The sequence below is a fragment of the Corvus brachyrhynchos genome, unplaced genomic scaffold (assembly GCF_000691975.1).
Source record: "Corvus brachyrhynchos isolate BGI_N302 unplaced genomic scaffold, ASM69197v1 scaffold116, whole genome shotgun sequence".
NCBI classification, from domain to species: domain Eukaryota; kingdom Metazoa; phylum Chordata; class Aves; order Passeriformes; family Corvidae; genus Corvus; species Corvus brachyrhynchos.
Window position 1 is genome coordinate 12,466,095 of NW_008240221.1, and position 19,051 is coordinate 12,485,145.

The window sequence follows — 19,051 nt, forward strand, 5'->3', positions numbered from 1 at the left end:
ACATTTTTACTATGTTAAGGATAAGTTATTTTTGCAGGTCTTGTGGTTTTATTATTTTGACCCATATCCAATTCATATTGCATCATAATACCATTTTTACTAATATTATTCTAGTATGTTCAAAACTTATTTCCATTTGGATAGAAATTCATTAGCTCTTGATTTTGATTATAACAAATTATTTTAACTTTTCTGTGATAATGCATTCTCTGTGTTTCTGATTTGCTAATGCTGAAATATTTTATTTTCATTTTTAACCCTTCCAAATTTAGGAATTGTTTTTGCTTTTTTTTCTATGTATATATATTTCAGTTGTTTAGACCTACTGGTTCCTGCTTTTTTCTTTTTCTTTTTTTTAATATGTTACGTTTGTAACTTCTGACTGTCTGTGTTGAGCCAATCTTACCAACAAAAATATAAATTGTTTCCTGTTTCTCTACTTCTTTACAAAAAAAAAATGAAAAGTAAAAAGTAAAAATAAAAAAACTCTTAATGGGAACCCTGGCACTGTCTGTCTTCTCTGTTCTGCAGAAATGTTGAAGGAGTTGAACCAGCAACGCAGAGCGAAAGAGTTTACAGACCTGAAAATTATTGTTGAAGGCAAAGAGTTTGAAGTCCACCAAAATGTTCTAGCTTCCTGCAGCTTGTATTTCAAGGACCTGATTAAAAGGTTTGCCTTCCTTCCAGCTGTGATCTGCTCTGTTCTTTTGTAGGGCGCATTTGTGTCGCTTTTTTTTCCTCCCCTCTCTTGCAGGTTTATGAAGATTGAATCTCCTGTCACAGAGCCAGTAGCCATTCTTTCCACCTCCTCTGAATGTATTTCCAAACTGAGACTCAGATCCATTTGTTACACATCTGACTCGTACAGTGTAATTATTTCTGATGAGTAGAGGCTGGTTTTGGCCGAAGAAAGTGTTCCACCACTGAGAGATCTAAGATTTAAACTCCACTGCTAATGGTGATTCAGTCCACAACTAAAAACTGCTGCTGTCGATGTTTGCAAGGGACTCTGTCACACACAACAAAAGTCTGTGCTTCAGGCTGCAAAAAGCCATCAGCATTCAGGTGAATGGTGCTGAGACATCATGCAAATAAAGCATTTGGAGTATTGTAATCCCTTCACCCTGAAATCTTTGTTACATGCTTTTGTGTGGCTTTTATGGGCAAAGGGATTGATATTTTTATTATTTGGGGACTTTAAAAAGAAGAAAAGACAACTGATTAATTTCTCTAGAAAAGATTGGAAATAAGATGATTTTCTGGTCAAAATGTAGCTCGGTCTGCATGTTGGACTAACAGTAGCTTTTTCATACAAACACTCCAGCTTAGGGTAGGTACAGGATGTACATTTTCTAAACATCATGTCTCCACCTTCGCATTTTCCCCCCTGTTTCTAGCTGATTGATTCTAAACAGTGCATGATAATCTTTTTTTTTCCATTACATTGATTTTTCAATTTGTATGCTTCATATACTTGTATAGGAGTAAATTGGTACTCTTGTATTATTACTAAGTTAGAGTAGCAAGTAGGGAGAAAAAAACCATGAGGATAACTTTCATTTTTCCCTCAATCATCAGCAAATTAATGCAGCTGCTGATTTTGCCTTGCAGTATTTTCCTGAGCAGACTGAGCCTGGACTGTGCTAAAAAATGGGATTAAAGAACATTTTGCTTGCTTCAAATCCTGTATTTAAATTTTGCCAACTAACACAATAGTGACTGTATTTTATTTCAGGATGGCATATTGGCTGGTATCTCCTTTCAGTGTATTGTGTCCTTTTGCACAAAGCTGGTTCTATAATTATGGATATATATTACATTTCTATGATATAACTGTACTGACTGCCTTATCAATTATTCATAAAAAATATGTTGGCCTAGGAAGCATGTCTTTTCCCCTCTGTAAATCTAATGATAGCTAGCAGTAGCTATGCCAGATCTCTCCTGTCCTTTCTCTTCTGTCTGCTCATTATTATTTAATTGTTAAGGCTACAGTATATGCTTTTCAGGGTGATAAAGAATAGGAAATTTCCTCTACAGGAAAAGAAAAATCTTAGAACCAACTTACAGAAATAAATCACTGACTGTCCAAAGACTGTCATTTGAATTTTGCTGTGAAGACATCTGCTTGTGTGCAGAAGTCACCAGGTAGCATCTATTTCTAGAAGCACACACACTGATGAATCTTGCTGCTTTATTATTTAGTTGTCAAATGCAGATATACTTTAGGTTGAGTACTGCTCTGTTATGAACTTAGTTAAAGCAATAAAAAAAATTAAAACCCTAGATCTTGTGAAAGAAAAAGCCTAGGTTTCAGCATGTATTGGCTTTCAGCTGCCCACATAAGGCTTGAATGCATTACAAGAAAAAAATAGTGCAAGGTTTAGCCTGTTTGCTAAACTCACCACTTTTTGCCTTCTTTCACATCAGCAGCAGCAATAAATAGTCCAGAGGTCGATTTGTGTCCACCATCAGGTCTCTCCATCCCAGTCGTCTTCCATATATAACCTCAATTGCACACATGTAACCTTGATGGAGGCTAATGGAGTTGCACAGGTGTATCCAAGGCAAAAATACCTTTATTACTGATGATGATGCTTGAATAAGAAAAAATTCAGCTTGATGTCAAGTTGAGTTTGCAAAACTGTCAGGTGAGAAAAATAAATATTCACCTGTAAACTGAGCAAATGTGTCTTTGCAAAACAATAAACTCAGGGCTATGGGGTGGAATTTCTAAAGACTTGCTTTTTGTAGGATATTTGCAGTGTAAAGCCTTGTCCTTTCTCAAATCCCGTGGAAGTCAAGGGCTCAGGTTGCAAGAGGCACTCAATTTTTTGTGGGATTGTGCCCTTAATAATACAGAATCATTATAGTTCATAGAGTTAGACTGTTTATAGATACGATACATCTAGAATCCTCTATGATATTTGTTAGCAGCTCCTTTGAGACAGCGCTTAAAGCTTTATGTGATTTATATTGTACTCCTTGTGTTATTACAGAAATCAAAACAAGAAATGGCAGTTTTTCTTAAAGAACAAAAGAGATCTCTTTATATTAAATATAATAGAAAGGCCATTTCAATCACTGCAAGCCGGGGTTAAACCCTAGTGTCATTCCAACCAAAGGCACCAATGTGTCACCAGAAACATCAATAAGAAGATCTATTCATGAAGGTGCTATGTACATCTATTGAACCATGCAGAAATAGAATCTTTCAGAGTATTTACTTTGGTTTATTATTTGCCACAGGCTGGTTATTATTAACCTCATATTCTGCCATTGATTCCACTATGTGTTCAAGTTGGTATCTGATGGTAGAATAGCAAGTAGTGTCTCAAAAGAATAAAAGAGAAATGTTCAAAATCAAATAAGATCAATTATTTCCTTTTCAAAATAAAACCAAAATACAGATAAAAAACATAATAGGACAAGAGTTATTGCTCATCTTGAGGAAGGCTATTTGATGAGAATTAGTCATAGCAGAGAAGAAAATATGTTGTTTTTATTGCACTGATAAAAAGATGATAAGCAGGTTTGATTGTCCAAAACAATTCTAAAGTTATTTACTAAACAAATTTGGTAATGAGAGTGCACTTTGAAATCCCTTTAGTTTCTCAGAAAATGGCTAATCCTGTGCTGAGCATTCTGCTCCTCATCCAGAAAATTCTTCATTCCATGTGTTTTATCTTTCAAATATATGATCCCTTTTGAGCTTGGGTAGTCCAGTCCTGAGCCTGAGCTCAGCACCGTACCAAGCACCTGTTTTGGAAACAAGTTATCCCCATCAGAAGCTGCACAGCACTCAAGCCTAAGCCAGGACTTGGTGTTCATCTCCCTTCCAACAGCAACTGACCACGGAAAAAAATCTCAGCCCTTTTCAGTGCAAAATCATCTGTAAGGGATTGGGTGTATTAGGAACGGCAGGTGTGAAATGTTCCTCATACATACAGGACTGCTGCAGTGTAGGGCTTCAGGAGAACATGGATGATAACAGCAGCTGAACTGGGGCTCTGTTCCCCTAATGGCCACCTTGTATGTTTTGAGTGCACTGCCAACCACATTGACTTCAGCCTGCTCAACTTGGCTACTTATGGAATCAACCATTTCAAAACAAGGGCTTAATTTATGGTACAAACAATGAAGATAAGAACCTTGAAGGCTTCTTGAAGGATCTTTTTCTCCTAATTCAGGTTCCTGTGTGTAGGCAGGTCCCCATGACCAATGAGAGGTGCTTATCTCTCGCATTAGGTAACCAACATTTAGGTCCAAGGTTGGCATCTAAGACGGGCTAGGTCTAACCTCACCTTCTCAACTGTTGCTACAGTCTGCAGAGAGGGAGACAGACCTGTCAAAGAGGCAACTCCTGTCCCCACAAAATAGGTGTCTAAGAGATAAGGTGAAGGAGGAGCCATCCCCCTATACTATAAAAGAGAGGGTGATTTGCATAGACAGTGAACTTATGATGGGTGTTCCATTCCTTCCCTTAGGAGTCCAGCCTAAGCTGGCTGTCTAGACTTCTCTGCAGTTGGGAGGAAAGACAGGAGTTGTCTGCAGGACGATACATCCCACCTTACGATAAATAGCATGAATTGCCTTCTGGAAGTGCTCATTTTTCATGACCCAGAGAAAAAGACCAACCTGAATCATAGTTGACTAAAAGGACATGAATGATTTCTTATGGAAACTAGTGTTTTTCTTAATGGCACATACTTATGCTTATATGTGTACACAGAAAAAAAAGAGACAGATCCAGATCCATCAAAAAACCCATCTCCAAAATGTGCCTCTTGCAGAGCACAGATTTTCTGATTTAAAACATTCTTGGTTTTTGGGGAGGAAAGAAATGAGCTCTGGTTTTGTATCTGCCCTAGAAGAAATGGTGGAAGGCAGGTGGGTGTGGGTGTGTATGTTCTGGGAGGAAGGAACGAATGGAAAATCTCATGAAGAGCCATCTTTTTTATTCCCAGCTGTATTTGGGATAGACAAATGCAGCTGCTGAATAAATGGAATTTCTGATATTTCCGTAACAAAGAAATGTTTCACCAGAACATTTTAATTTGCTGCTTTCTTCTTCTTAACCCAGAGTACTGGAATCTCTACTAAATATGACATTATTAAAAGGAAGCACTTGACATAAAAGTCTCTTCTTGGCCAAAATGCTTGCTTTTATAAGCAAGCTTTTACAAGTAGACTTCTCTCTGGTCATTTACTAAAGATACACAGATCTTGTCCTCCAGCTTTTATCTTTTCAAGATTAGATTTTAATGATGCTTTCTAATCTTTTAAGTCATCTTGGGTGCCTGATTCCACTGGCACAGAGCAGTAAGTCACATGTACAAAGAGATTCTGTCACAAGAAGTAGTATTTTGGATGCATTGTAATCTGGCCGTGCTATGTTCATCCTTCTTTTCCTGCAAAGCAGAGCAAGTGACTTCATGGCCAAATTGCTTTTCCACCATACCTTGCCTTTTTTTCAAGTCTTCAGAGTTTTTGTTTGTTTTGTTGGGTTTTTTTTCTAGAGTGGGGCTGTATATACACTCTGAGGGCTTGAAGGCAGGGCAGGACAAGTAAAGCATTTAGGGTGAGAAGACCAAATTCCTCTTGCTTTACACCTACGCAGAAGACGAGGATGTCATTCTGCGTTTTACACCATTGTGTGGAAAGGGAGCATTTGGATGCACAACAGAGAAACCTGCCACTATCCATCTGAAACAGCCTGACAAAACTGCAAAAGCATTTAGGTGTCTGGAAAACAGACTGTCTGGTTTGTGTTTACGTTCTTAAAAACCCAAAATGAGAAATAGCAGATGAAAGAAAACTCCACTCTTGGTGACCCCTTCATGTTTTCTTGCTTATTAAGAATCCTGCTTTTAACTCTGCGAGAGGAGCAGGCAGCATTTCCACATCTGCACACTTCAGCTCCATTGTAGAACAGAAAGAATGTGGAAACAAACTATAATGTGTAGTTGAAAACAGAGAAACAGAGAGTTAAAGATACGATGTTTGTTTCAGTGCCAGGAGAGCTGCATTGTGCCTAGAGAGAGAGCACCAGGAGTTTCTGTGAAACCATTTAAACCATGAGAACAGGAGGTCGCCTGGGAGTGTAAAATATCCTTCACCCTTTACTGCCAGGGGACAGGTGTAAATTGTGCTGTGGACAAGGTTTCTCTCTTAAACGAGGCAGTGAAAATTGCTATGTGTTGGGCACCAGATCTTGGCATAGGACACAGCTCCCTGCTCTGGGTGGCCCATTTCCGTGAGCGCTACGCTCGCTCTGCCTGCCCCGGCAGCCGTCCGCCCGCCCCTCAGAGCTCCCTGCTGGGCTTCAGATTTCGCAGCTGCCAGACCTTGGAAAACATGTTTTCATCAAGCAAAAATGTATGGTCTTCTACATAAATGAATGGCAGCTTACAAATATTCAGTGGTGTTCTGCACTGCCACAAAACCCACTGCAGGTGTCACAGCCTGGCTGTTTCCAGCCCTGAAGCGTGGCTCTGGATTAGGAGGGTGAGTGGCTTGGGCTGGATGCTGCTCTGAAAGGAGGGGCAGAGCAATGTGCCCTACTCTGAAGAGAAACCCTGGCAAGGAGGACAGAAAAGCTCCTTCTCAAGCCTCAAGGTGCAGCACAGAAATTAAACTGCTGCTGTGTAATGGCAGCAGTTCACAGAGGCACCAAGCAGATCCCTGAACCTCTCACTCTTCTCTCTCATTGACAGCATCTCTCTGTTTACTGTAGCTGGGGCTTCTTGCTCCTGTAATTTCTAGACTCAACCACAAATTCTGCAAATCTTACCCAAGGAATGACAGACTAATCACCTCTCTTGCTCCAGCTGTACCCATCCACAAGCCACGCAGCTGTCATGCAACATCTCATGAAATGCTGGTGCAGGTGACCTATCTGTACCTACTTACATCTCACATCCCTGCCTAGGCTTAACTCTGTTAAATTTAGGGATGAAAGGGAACAGTTACCTAACAAGGTGCAGTTCGAGATAAATGAATCAAAAACAACAGATAAAAAAAACTTCCATGGCATAGAAACAGGAGCCATGTTCTTGAAAACTGTCTTTTTTGGGCCAATTCCAAAAGCCAGTCTTGCTCTAAAACAAGGGTAATCAAATCTCCAACTCCAACTTGCTTGTAGATAGCTCCAGGGATCAATAGTTCACTCCTTTCATTTATATCATCAAGGATTAGCCATTGCTGGATTGGGATAATGAATTTGAATTAATATGACCAGGTTATGATCATATCTGACCGCAGTGCCTCTTTTTGCTTGCACAGTGCTGAGCTTTGCTGTCTGAAATACTCAGAACAGTTCTCTGCAGTGTGGGTGGGCAGGGACTGATGGGGTGAGAAGAGCCACGTGCCCTTTCCTGCCTATACTGTGGCCATAGGTGATGTGCTGTTGTGCCTTTCACTGATGTCTCTGAATCTAAAAATACTGTAGAAAAGCACTAGCAACACCCTGTAGCTGCAGGAGAAAGAACCAGTGCCTGACAGAATTCATTCTAATTACTGAAATGCTGATTGGGATCTTCGGGCACTGCCATAATCATAGTAGTAATAATAAATAATAATCGTGGTTATCATTATTTTATTATTGTTTTCCCTCTAGACATTGCAATGATGAGAAAGAGTCTTGGATAGACTACCTAGATAATTACTTGTATAAATTTCACCACATTCCTAAGAAATAGATTTATTAGCTGCATGCCAGCTCTGTGCTAAGCTGGTTTTTGATAGTGTAATAAATATCATTAAAAGAAATCAGATAGGAGTTGGGTAAGGGTTTGGGCTTTAAGTTTGATGAGAATAAATTTTTTATTCTGTCAACTTACTTTTAATCTTCCTTCCTATACAATCCCCTAGAACCTGCTTGCATTTTTTATTTACCTTTAACAAATAGTAGCTCTCACCCAGGTTGTTTTGCCACTGAATTAGGCTGCCAGAGATACTTGGAACAAGTTAGATCCCACACTATTAATAAGTTGGCCCAGTTTTTTTGCTTCTCCACTAGTACCTTGCGAGATGCAGTTTATTCTCAGTCCCTAGCAAAAGTCTAGGTCATGAAACACTGTTCTTCCAAGGGCACTTGCTATTCACTTCTTCATTCACTTGCCAGTCGTTTAAGCCAGCATCTTCAAACTCGTCATCTTCTTTCTTAAATCTCAGCAGGGAGCCAGATTTGCGCCTCCGACTGTGATCTCCGACACTGTAGCGTTACAGGCTGCCGCTGATCCCGCCTTTAGAAATGGTCCTGGCTGAGCATTTAGATTGTGTTCCATCAGTGAATGGCATTAAGGGTATATAGGAAACGTGGCTCTTTTGTTTGCTTTATTTTATTCTGGCCATGTTGTCCATGAACAAAAGCATTTGCTCTTAATCCCATTGCTCGTCTTGGTTTGTAATGATCATTTCTGTGATGGTGAATTAGCAGGAGCTGCTGGTGCGTGCCCGAGCACACAGCCATTAATTTTCCTGATTTTCTTCTGATAGAGCAGGTGCAAACCAGCATCATTTGACTCTAATAAGTTACACTAGTCTTGCCAGATTTTGTTTGCCTGGAACAAGGAACATTATTTGTATCAACATCCTGATAAAAAGTGAGCAAATGGATTTGTTGGTCAGGTAAATTTTCCTGATGAATTTGCAAGCCTGTGTTTAAACAATGTAATTTATTTAATCTTGTGATTTTACTAGTTCTTTATTGTAATCATACAACAGCACCAATAGAGTACATGTTTTCTTCTCTCATGAGACAGATGGATAGTGACTGAGGCTCAAAGATAATGTTTATCTGCAAGATAGAATAACGAAGGCAGAGATTTGCAAGTTAATACATTTTGAGCTGATAAAACAATTCCAAAGGAGAAGGGATGCTGGGTAGTAATTTTTTTTTTTTTAAATCCTGTTTAATAAAACATTCAGTGCCTTATGACATACGTATTGCAATGATGTTGCTCTACAAATGTCCCTTCCTGTCATCATTTACATGATTGATTACCTTGAAGCTGCATAAACTTGTATAACTCAGTAAATAACCTATTACCTCAGTATGCACGTGTTTCTTGGTGCGTGTCATGGAAATATGTTTTGTATGTTTGGGCATCTATGCTTTTATATCTCATGAACATGTAATTACGATAAATCAAGATATTCAGTACGAAATACGACTTTTCATGTAGAATGCTGTGTCTGATCTGTACGTAGCTGAAGGTTGGCTATAATTTATCAAAGTTTCTTTTTTGCTTCTCCCAAGATGCATAGACATATGGGTTTTGAACCATTAATGACTCTGAAGACCATAAAAAATCAAATAGTGGACAGTTAAGATGCAGCATCATTGCACTCTCTTCTTTGCCTGGAGTTTCAGTGCTTTAAGGATTAAAGTATAAAGTTCCACAATAAACAAGATGTTCAGTCTAAATTGTGTCGACTTGAACAGCAGTTTCTAATGAGCACACAGCTAACAGACTCTTAAGCCTCATGAGAAGCTGTCTACCCCAGTCTGGAGTCCTTTCTTTGGTAATCAAAATAATTTGACAGAGATAAAAAGAGGTAGCTTTTCTTCAGTTAAGTGCTTCATCTTACATGAAAATCTTGGATTTCCTGTTTTCTGGAGTCCTAAATACTGTCCAGGGAACAAAGCAATTTAATTTGATTTTTTTTATTATCCTGTCTATCTTGGTAGAAAATATATTGCTCTCTTATTATGGGAACACAATTACTGTAGGGTAAACATTTATATTCCTAATTATGAAAACAAGCCAGCAAGATCAGGATGTTGAGCTGATAGAGCAAATCCTGGGAGGGTGTTGTGGTGGAGAGGCTAGAAGGCATCTGGGTGACAGGACAGGCCATTGCTTTGGTCCATGCAGGGAGGGACCAGCTCCAAAACAGGGGCTTCAGTTTCCTCAGTCCAGGGTGGAGCTGGAGATCCTGCCTGCTGCTAGCAATCCTGCAGCCTCCCATCAGCTCAAACGTGTGCTATTAGTGGATGAGATTCAGATCCCTGAGTTGTGTGAGACCCTGAGCCATAAATAGTCAAAGACAACAATTTTTTTTTATTACACTACCAAAATGAGCGTGTTTTCCTGTTTCTTAAAGATAGATTCTGAGTGAAATATGAAGAAAATTGAGGTCATATTATGGAGCTAGCTCTTTGCTGCTGTCTTCTGCTGGGGGAAGCAGGTAGTGGCAGTAGGCTCACAGAGGGACCTTGGAGAGGCAAAAGGAAAAAGATGTACTCCAAGTCCCACTTGCCCAGGGAAATATCACAAATAACAATTCTTAATGTGTCTTTATTTTAAAAGATAATCATTTGTTTCAGTGCCCTTTTGGAGCACAAAGCTTAAATATACGTCATACCTCTGAGTCTACGGCACAGTGAGTCATATGGCATCGAATGTAAATGGGTGTCACAAACTGTGTCAGTCCTCCTGTTCCCAACCAGGCAGCCTGGGTGGAAGCTGAACCAACTGTTCCTAGGCAGTAATGTACATTTACATAAAATGTTTCACATTTTTCATGTTTATTCCGTGCAGATGGCTCCATTTTGAACATCCAGAATTTGTTTTGACTTTGCGACTGTAGCTTGTAAACAGAGCATTGGCTGGCATCTGCACCGGGTATAGGTAGCTTTTCGTATTTGATCTAAAATTGAGTGAAGCTGTAGCCAAACCATTAGTCAGTCAAAATAATGTTGCAAGCCAGTTAAAGGCAGCATATCCAAACCATGAGGGAAGGCTGAATGAGAGGCGGTAGCGCTGTCCATAAATTGACAAATTGATGCGCTCGCGGTGTTTCACTTACACAGCTACTTTAGCCAGACTCTAAATGTGGCTTTGCAAATCAAGGCATCTCACTATTAAATGTTTGAACAGAATCACACAGACGTTCTGTTATGGGAATGTGTTGATACAAATAATGCAGGAAAAACACATAGATACACATCTATTTATAACTCAAGATGCAGAAAACTTCAGTTGCATCACTATTAAGCATGAAAGCACTATGGCTGATTCTTGTCTATGTGTATTACATGTTTGGAAATGATTTTCAAGGACAAATGAATACCAAAAAATGTAAATTCCTCTACTTTTTCTTTTGTCAGTTCCACTACTAGATCTTGCAGATGAGGTATTAGGGTTATTTTTCTTGCTATCAGGTATTTAAACATTGTTTCTCTTTCCTATATATTAGCTAACAGAAAGGGACACTGATTCTGATTTGTTATTTGAGAGTGTAATCAAGCCATCTTTTGCTTTAAAGGGTTCCCTGTGCCTTTGTCTTCTCCAGTTGAAGCAATTAAATTGAAGGATAAGTAGCCAGACTGTTCAAAGGCATTGGCTTGATTTCGTTAGACTTAATTATTCCAGACAATGCAGAATATTTTTCAGTAACTCCCCCCTTACCCATTCAGAGTATATCTGTGCTTCCTGCTTATCTGCAGGTTCAGTTCTGCTTGTACATTGCTCAGGTCTATCACCTTGCTGAGAAATACATGATTTGTAAATCTGAAAGAATTCCCCAACAGCTACCATAAAATTAAGCTGTTAAAGAGCTCTTGGAGCTTGTTTAAATGTAGACCTAAACAAATCTCTTTGCTGTTTAGCTCAAGATAAATCTTTTTAAAAGTCCTGTTCTAAATCACTTCCCAATTTTAATGAGTTTATATATCAGCCTTTGCCAGATTTTTACTGTAGCTTTTCTCCAAGATTATAGCCATGATAAAGTAAGGACTAAAATTGTTTATTATATATTACTCTTCAGAAGCAAAACTTTTTCCCCCAGAGGCTATTGGGAGAGCCATTGATTTTCTGCCACAATGTGAAATGTGTGACCTTTATAATATGAGCAATGATTACAAGGCCAATAAAATGACATCATTCTGTTTAAACTTTAGAGTTCGCCAGGCGAATAGCAGAATGTGCCACATTTAATGATGTCCATGGATGATAAGAGTGCATTGGCTGGCTTCAGGTGAGACTGAAACATGAAGGAGGCAGGTTCTCAATCCCCAAAACACCTGATGTTTGTGCCAGGAGTTGGGGAACAGGAGTGTATGTACCAGGTAGAGCTGTGACTTTTCCCAGCCCTTAAGGCAGGAAGTCGGGGCTTTTCTGGTAACAGACTTCTCTAAATGTTTGCATTTACTGATGTCACCAACAAAACTCCTCCTGTTGAGACACAGGATGAGCTATTTGGGGAACAACTCTATATATTGCTACAGATTTTCCCAAATCCACTGCATATGCATTTACAAGACTAAATTCTATTCTTGTAATACAGCTTTAGCCACTTCCTTGCAGTTCCTCTAGAGGAGCCGAGAGAAGACTCTGTCCCAAATAGATGAATTATGCACATCATTATGCACAGGGCATATGATATTCTAATATGTGTGAAAACAAGGAACACAGAAACCTTTAGTCAGGCTTTGAGGGGGATGCTACAACCAAATTCACTGAAATAATTTCATAAAGAAGTCTATGGAATTTCCCTTTTCAGTCACATCAGTCTGTTTCCCCACATTATGGTCTTCTCTTCCTTCAAATGCTTATTTTTGATCCATTAGGACCTGCTTCAGCCAATTCCCTGCCCATTCTCCAGCCTATACCAAGCCAGATCCCTGGTGTGGAAGCCAGGGTAGCTGTGATTTCCCTGTGCAGGCTGTATCCAGGCTGTACTCAGTATTTGATCCAGCCAAACGTGGAGCCAAAGGGCTCGCTGCGTAGAAAGCACAAGCAAAACAGCACAACACATTCAAGGCATTGCAGAGGCAGGAATAGGGATAATTTTCTTTCCCATTTCTGGCTCATTGTGTAATATCAATAATCTCTGTAGCTTTGTATTATACTTGCCGTAAGTGGCTCTAGTGATTGATTAAACACCTTAGCTTTTCTTTGGCATTTAATCAATTGCAGCAGCAGTTTATTGCTCGGTGTATTACAAAGTAAAAGAGATTATTACTTAATTATTGTGAAAAATAGCAGCTTGCAGTTGTTGCTAGCATGGGTACATGTCTGCGCTGACACTGGTGTCACATCATCCTTTCCTTTGTGCCTCCTGGTCTCCGCGCTGGGTGCGATTGTGTGATTCCCAGCGGATCACACGCAGTCCTTCCCGCAGCCAGTGCCAACACAGTGCAATTAGTGGCGTTAAATAAATAATTGCTTGTGGTAGGGCTTCCCACAGTGCAAAGAGCTCGACTCTGTCGCTTGCTGAGTACCTCCTGAGTACGCCTGAAATTTTAGGTGGTGTGTTTATTACCCAGCCCATGTGAAAATGAGCTTACTGTCAGGTACAAACCACTTCTGGGAGCAGTTCAGCAAGAATTGCATCAGTGCCAACAGGTATTTTGACAGCCCAGAGTGCAGCACCAGATGTATGTACAACTGGAGATAAACCAGATACGGGGCATATTATTGGGGTGGGAGTGTGAGAAAGGAAAAAACCCAACATTTTGTCACATCCTCTTGAGGATCTAGGAAATGGCAACTCTTCTGTTTTGCCACCAGAGATTTTCTGCCTCGGATGCAGAATTGAATCCACATGCAAGAGTTCAGAAAGAATACTGTGGTGTGATAAAGCATAAGGATTCAGGGTAGCATACACCTCTGTGCTTGTAGGCGTACAACAAGTGTCATGATCAGTATGTGTTCTTAGCATCTGCATGTGGGATAGGGTCTAACACACCTGTGTTGCTATGCAAAGGGACAGTTCAGTATTCAGAATTTTAAAAATGGGGTTTAATTCCTTGGTTTGCTCCTGACTCTGTGATCATAGGCAAATGATTTTGTCTCCTTGTGCCTCAGTTTCCTCCTGTGAATGGGAATAACCATTGTTCACTACCTTAGAGAAGACTGTGAAATTAGGGACTGCTAGCTGATCCTCCATTGAAGATGAAACCTCTTTAAAGCCTTGATCCTGCAGAGATTCGTATGAATTAAAGCTGTGCCCTTGACTTGACCAGGGCTGGTCAATGGAAGACCAGTGACAAAGCATCCACTGCAAATTTTAAGCATTTTCCCAAATAACTTCAGATGTTGTTGGGGCATGTGGTTGGGGTGTTGTGTGGGAAGAAAACTGAACCTCGTATGTTGTTTATTTTTCTTCTGTGATGGTAGTAGAGGTCTGACCATCGCCTTTGTAGGCAGCTGTGTGAACCCAAGAGGTTGGTAGTGCTCATGGTAGCTTTCACTCACGCTTCAAGCTGGTGTTGCCTGTGAATAGTGATGCTTTGGCCAGTCCTTATCTGTCACGCTGCATTGTGTGCCAGTTTTGTGTCACTCGTGCGATGGCTTTTGCAAGTACTCGAGCAGAATTGGAGCGAGCAGACGTTGACTGTCCAGTGGCAGACACAAAGCTCATGTTTCTTTGAGAAGGTGCTGGATGGTCCTAACCATTAAAAGAGTTTATTTTCTTACTCCAACAGATTTCCCCTCCCCTCCTTGATGTTACCAAATTTATCATCACTTTTGTCTTTCAGGTGTAACCTGTGTTTAGTGTTGCAGACACATCAGCCATGCATTAAGAACTGGGCCCTTACTTTAATTCAGTATTACTTTCTTTTTGTCCAATAATTTCACAAGCACTAATGCACACTTCAAATGCAGGAGATACTTTGATCCCCAAATTGTTCAGCACTTCATGCAGGAAAAACCGTAGGCCACAGTCATGAAACTCCTAGAGGATGGCTGCTGGCTTCCTGTGGCAGAGCTGGTTGTTGTTTTCCCCCCTCTCCCTTCTTTGCTCTAACCATTTTGTCTGTCTAGCTTGTCTTGTATTCAGTTTTCAAAGCAATTGCCATGAAGGGCTTCCTTTTTTTAGTGCCTAAAAGGGAACAATAGATTTTTAGAATAAGCATATATTATATTATATATGGCCATCTGTATACCACAGATATCGAATTGATCATATCTATAATTTAATATAACATACTGAGAAGTTCAGGCTAAATAGGAATTTGTATTTTTTTTTTACTATTTTTTAATGAAAAGGTCTTTAAATGTATCCTTAAGTGCACATGACATCTAAAATTATTCCAGTGCTGGATTCTTGAAAAAGTGGATGACCTTTTCTCTTGAAATTGGAGAGTGGTTTTTCCTTCACGGTTATATTATTCACAGAATATGACATGTTAACCAAGATGTTAAAATGTATTGTTTCCCTTTGAAAGCTAAGCCCATTCCTCATTTTCATTAATGTTGGATCACTCATTTTCCTTTTTCTTTTTTTCCTTTCTTTTCCTTTCCTTTTCTTTTGCAACTGTTTTTGCATGAAAATGCAAAGTAGCAATAAACAGATTTTTTGTAAGACTTGCTTTAAGACTCTTCTCTTTCAGATCCAGTTAAAGTTTTTAAGTTCAGTTATTTTAAATTCATATTCTTCAGTTCCGTAAACAAAAATAATGGAGAAATGTAATGAGGTGCAAAGCGATTTTCTAGCCCTCACTAATCAATAAAAGCCAAAAAAATGGGGATGGTGTAATGTCCATAATTTAATTGTCTGCTGTTACCAGGTCACCACGAGACAGCAGCAGAAGCGGGGAGAAGCTGGAATTGGCCATGTCCAACCTCACTGCGGATGTCCTGGAGTTACTCCTGGAGTTTGTTTATACAGGTTCTTTGATAATAGATTCAGCCAATGCAAAAACCCTACTGGAAGCTGCCAGCAAGTTCCAGTTTCATACTTTCTGTAAAGTCTGCGTTTCATTTCTAGGTAAGAATCACTGCATCTAGTGAGGCTTTAAGATCTTGTGTTAATGTTTGTAAACCTTTGAACAATTCTTAAAAGACAAGGAAGAAACCCAAGATGAAACAGAGTAAAATAAAGTAAAGCATCATTAATTTGATTTGTGATTTGATTTTCAAATGCTGACGTGATGGCCAGTGGAAAATGGTCTAGAGAAGTGTAGCCTGTTGCTTGAGTGGCAACAGCTTTCGTATCTTGGATAACCTGTTTTGTTGAATCTTGTTCTGTACTTGCAATCTTGGTGACATTTTGTTTCCCAGAGGATATACCTGCATAGATACCAGCCTGTAACACACAGGTTGCTTATAACTGTGACAGCATATTTGGGGTTCTACACCAGGCCAGCTTGGTCATACACCAAAAAGAGTTTGGAGGTGGGCTCCAATGGATGAAGAACTCCTGCAAATCTGCAAAAAAATGAAGGACTGCATTGCAATATCTGCAATTTTCTTGCATTTGTGAGAAAGTCCTTTACATGTCCAGTGTTCCAGGTTCAATGTTCATGGGGTTTGTTACTGCATACAGAGCTATGCCCTGATGTCATCCCAAAGGTGGGTGGAAGGAAAGGTTGCTGTGCCCACCCCTGGTAACTGGCATGCCCTGTGTGCATGGGGAGCATTTGTCTCAGTGAGGGTCTACAGAGCAACATCTTCATCAGTGCCTCGGTCCATCCTCTCGTGGCTATGAGAACTTCATTCTTCTTGCCAGAAGCACCGTATCATCCTGCTCCTTTCACTTTCCCTCTGCTTTCCAGCAGGGAGTATTTCAAAACAGTCCAAGATTTCCAGCTCAGCTAAGCTTTACTGGCCTGAACTGGAACCAGACAGACCAGGCACAGCAGAAGAGGAGCCAGAACTGGAGCTCAGCTGAAACACACTGGTTCAAATTCCTGTCTGTACCACAAGCCACTCCTTCACTGTCATAGCTGTAATATCAGTTTATGAGACAGTAATAATTTTAGAATTATTAACACAAATTTATTTAAAAAAAAAAAAACTGATCTTGATATTATATGAGTTACTTCCCAGGTATAAGTACCAGATAACCTTTTTTTGACATCTGATTTCTGCTTGGGCTTCCTCAACTCCCAGCTTGGTGAGGGAGACATCATTTCCTCTGAAGCCCAGATGAGCTGTTCTTCCTGGGAAGTTCTCATTTAAAATTGACATCTACTATTACAGAACGTGGAAGATGAGAGTTTACAAAATGTTGCACTCAAAAAACAAGAACAACAAAAAACCCTCAAATGAGTCCAGTTTACTGCTGTGTTAATTTTCAGTGCTAAGCCAGCCTGCTGGCAAGATGAGTGGTGTGACTAGGCTGGTACAATGCAGGCATCAGTAAAGAATCTCTGGCATTGTATTCTTTCCAACTTTTTATATGCCCCTTATTTCAAAGTCTGTTCTCAAATGGGTGGGTACTGGTGATGTGAAATTTATGCTTTGCAATCCTACCATGTAAACTGTGCGATTTGAATGAGGCTTTGGCTCTGGCATTGCTTGCTCCCAGCTTCCCTTCACTACCTTTTTACAGTGATTAGAACTTGCAGCCTCTCCAGAAACACAGGATGTGTTTAAGTTGTGCTATCACTGAAGATTCAGCCACAAAACCAAAATACACTTATTTCATTGTATCAGTGTGAGAGTTCTCTTTTCTGATAGTTAATATTTTAATTCAGTGAACCATGTTATGATATGAAATAGTAGAGTTGGTTATAAGTTCAGTGATATATGGAGAGTCACTGGAACTTTGTATTCTCATTTGGAGAATTCACGGAGTGTAATTGCTTATTTTTATTTATAACTGTGACTCGATTACGTTACAGAGACAGCAGAGCATTTGCCATCTGAAAAGTTTAAGGAAAAGCATTTTGTCTTCTCTGTGGCTGTGTTTTTATTTTTCACCTCAGCTACCTCTGCTCTACTCAAAGCAAAAATACGGTAAAAATCAGGGGTTTTTTTCCTGCAGCGTTTCTGGAGGGTTCACCAGTATAAACAGTGAATCTTTGCCATCAGTGGCCATGTCAAAATAGGGAGAGAAGGGAAGTTCAAAGTAAAAGCCCCAAATTATTAAGTCTGTTCAGCATAGCACAGCACAATCTCAGATGAAGTTCAGATCATCCTTTTTCAGCCAGGAAGATTCAGGAGGGTCCTGTCTGGTTGATGAACAGCTTTTGTGTCCCTATCCTGGTCCTCTCAGCAGCCTTGGGCAGAGGCACCCCAAATTTTCTTGTACTTTCTGGTGAAAAGATGTAGCAAAATGTGTCAGGAAAGTAGTTTCATTTCAATGGGAGACTTCTTAACCAGCTCTCCTGGGATAATTATAGCCATGTTCTCTCTCTTCCCCGCATGCTGTCTCCTCGGCTTTTGTCTAGACCATGAGAAATGGCAACAGTTTTCTGCTGACTGATGCAACGATGGTCACAGGTTCATGCAGGCACCATATGATAACTGGGCAAATGTTTGCAAACTGGTCAGGATATCATAGGTATTTCCTCCACCCATATGGCTGAAGACTTGAGCCTTTTTTTCTTCTTTTTTTCCATATTTGTTTTACACTATCATCACAGTCATGGCTTGAATTGGGTTTCACACACCACCAGTGTCATGGTTTCAGCCCATGGTGCACGGACACCCATCATAGGAGGAAAATACTCTGAGCTTGTACTCAGCCTGCTGCTGATAAAGTATTCATCCTTAAGCCTAAAGAAGTTGGTGGAACCTGGTAGTTTCATGGAACAGAATAGGAAAGAGCAGGAGCTCTGAATTTTCTTAGTCTCCTGAGCAAAGAGCACAAAATCAATTTGGAAAGAGCATTAGAGGCAGCAGTGAGAAAAACTGAACAATGGACCAGTGATAAGACCTGCATGAGTAGGCACCTGAGGAAAGAAGAGGCGTTTATGGTCCTTATGAATTCAAGAGAAAGTATTATGGGCAATTCTTTTTTCATCCGAGGTGGAGCATTTTGAGCCAGCTGGAGAACTGCACTGCCCAGCACTGGAGAAACTATAATATATAAACTTCATATAAACTATGTATAAACTTAAACTATACCTGGAGATAGGAGAAAGGAAGAAGACTCTCACAGGGGAAGGGAAATCTTTCGGACAGTTCATTAGACAATGAATGCATCCAAAAGTCTTCGACCTATCTCCCATCTTCACATGCATTTTGGCACTAGTAGGAATACCTGAGGAGTAAGTTTCTCATCAGAATGTACACAGAGTACCACAAGGAAGTACACGTTTTGTGCTATTTTTGGTGATATCCAATTCATCATCTAGAAAGCCTCTCTA

The 19,051-nt window shown here is 39.9% G+C and overlaps 1 protein-coding gene across 2 annotated transcripts in view; it reads left to right on the plus strand.

Moving 5' to 3' along the window:
• Positions 1 to 302: 302 nt before the first annotated feature.
• Positions 303 to 19,051, plus strand: part of LOC103622804 (kelch-like protein 29) — a 71,313-nt gene continuing 52,564 nt past the window's right edge. For both annotated transcript variants that reach the window (XM_008641808.2, XM_017745037.1), the window contains exons 1-2: positions 303 to 670; positions 15,524 to 15,723. In XM_008641808.2, the coding sequence (XP_008640030.1) occupies positions 534 to 670; positions 15,524 to 15,723 (337 nt within the window). In that variant the 5' untranslated portion in view covers positions 303 to 533. The remainder of the gene's footprint in view (positions 671 to 15,523; positions 15,724 to 19,051) is intronic.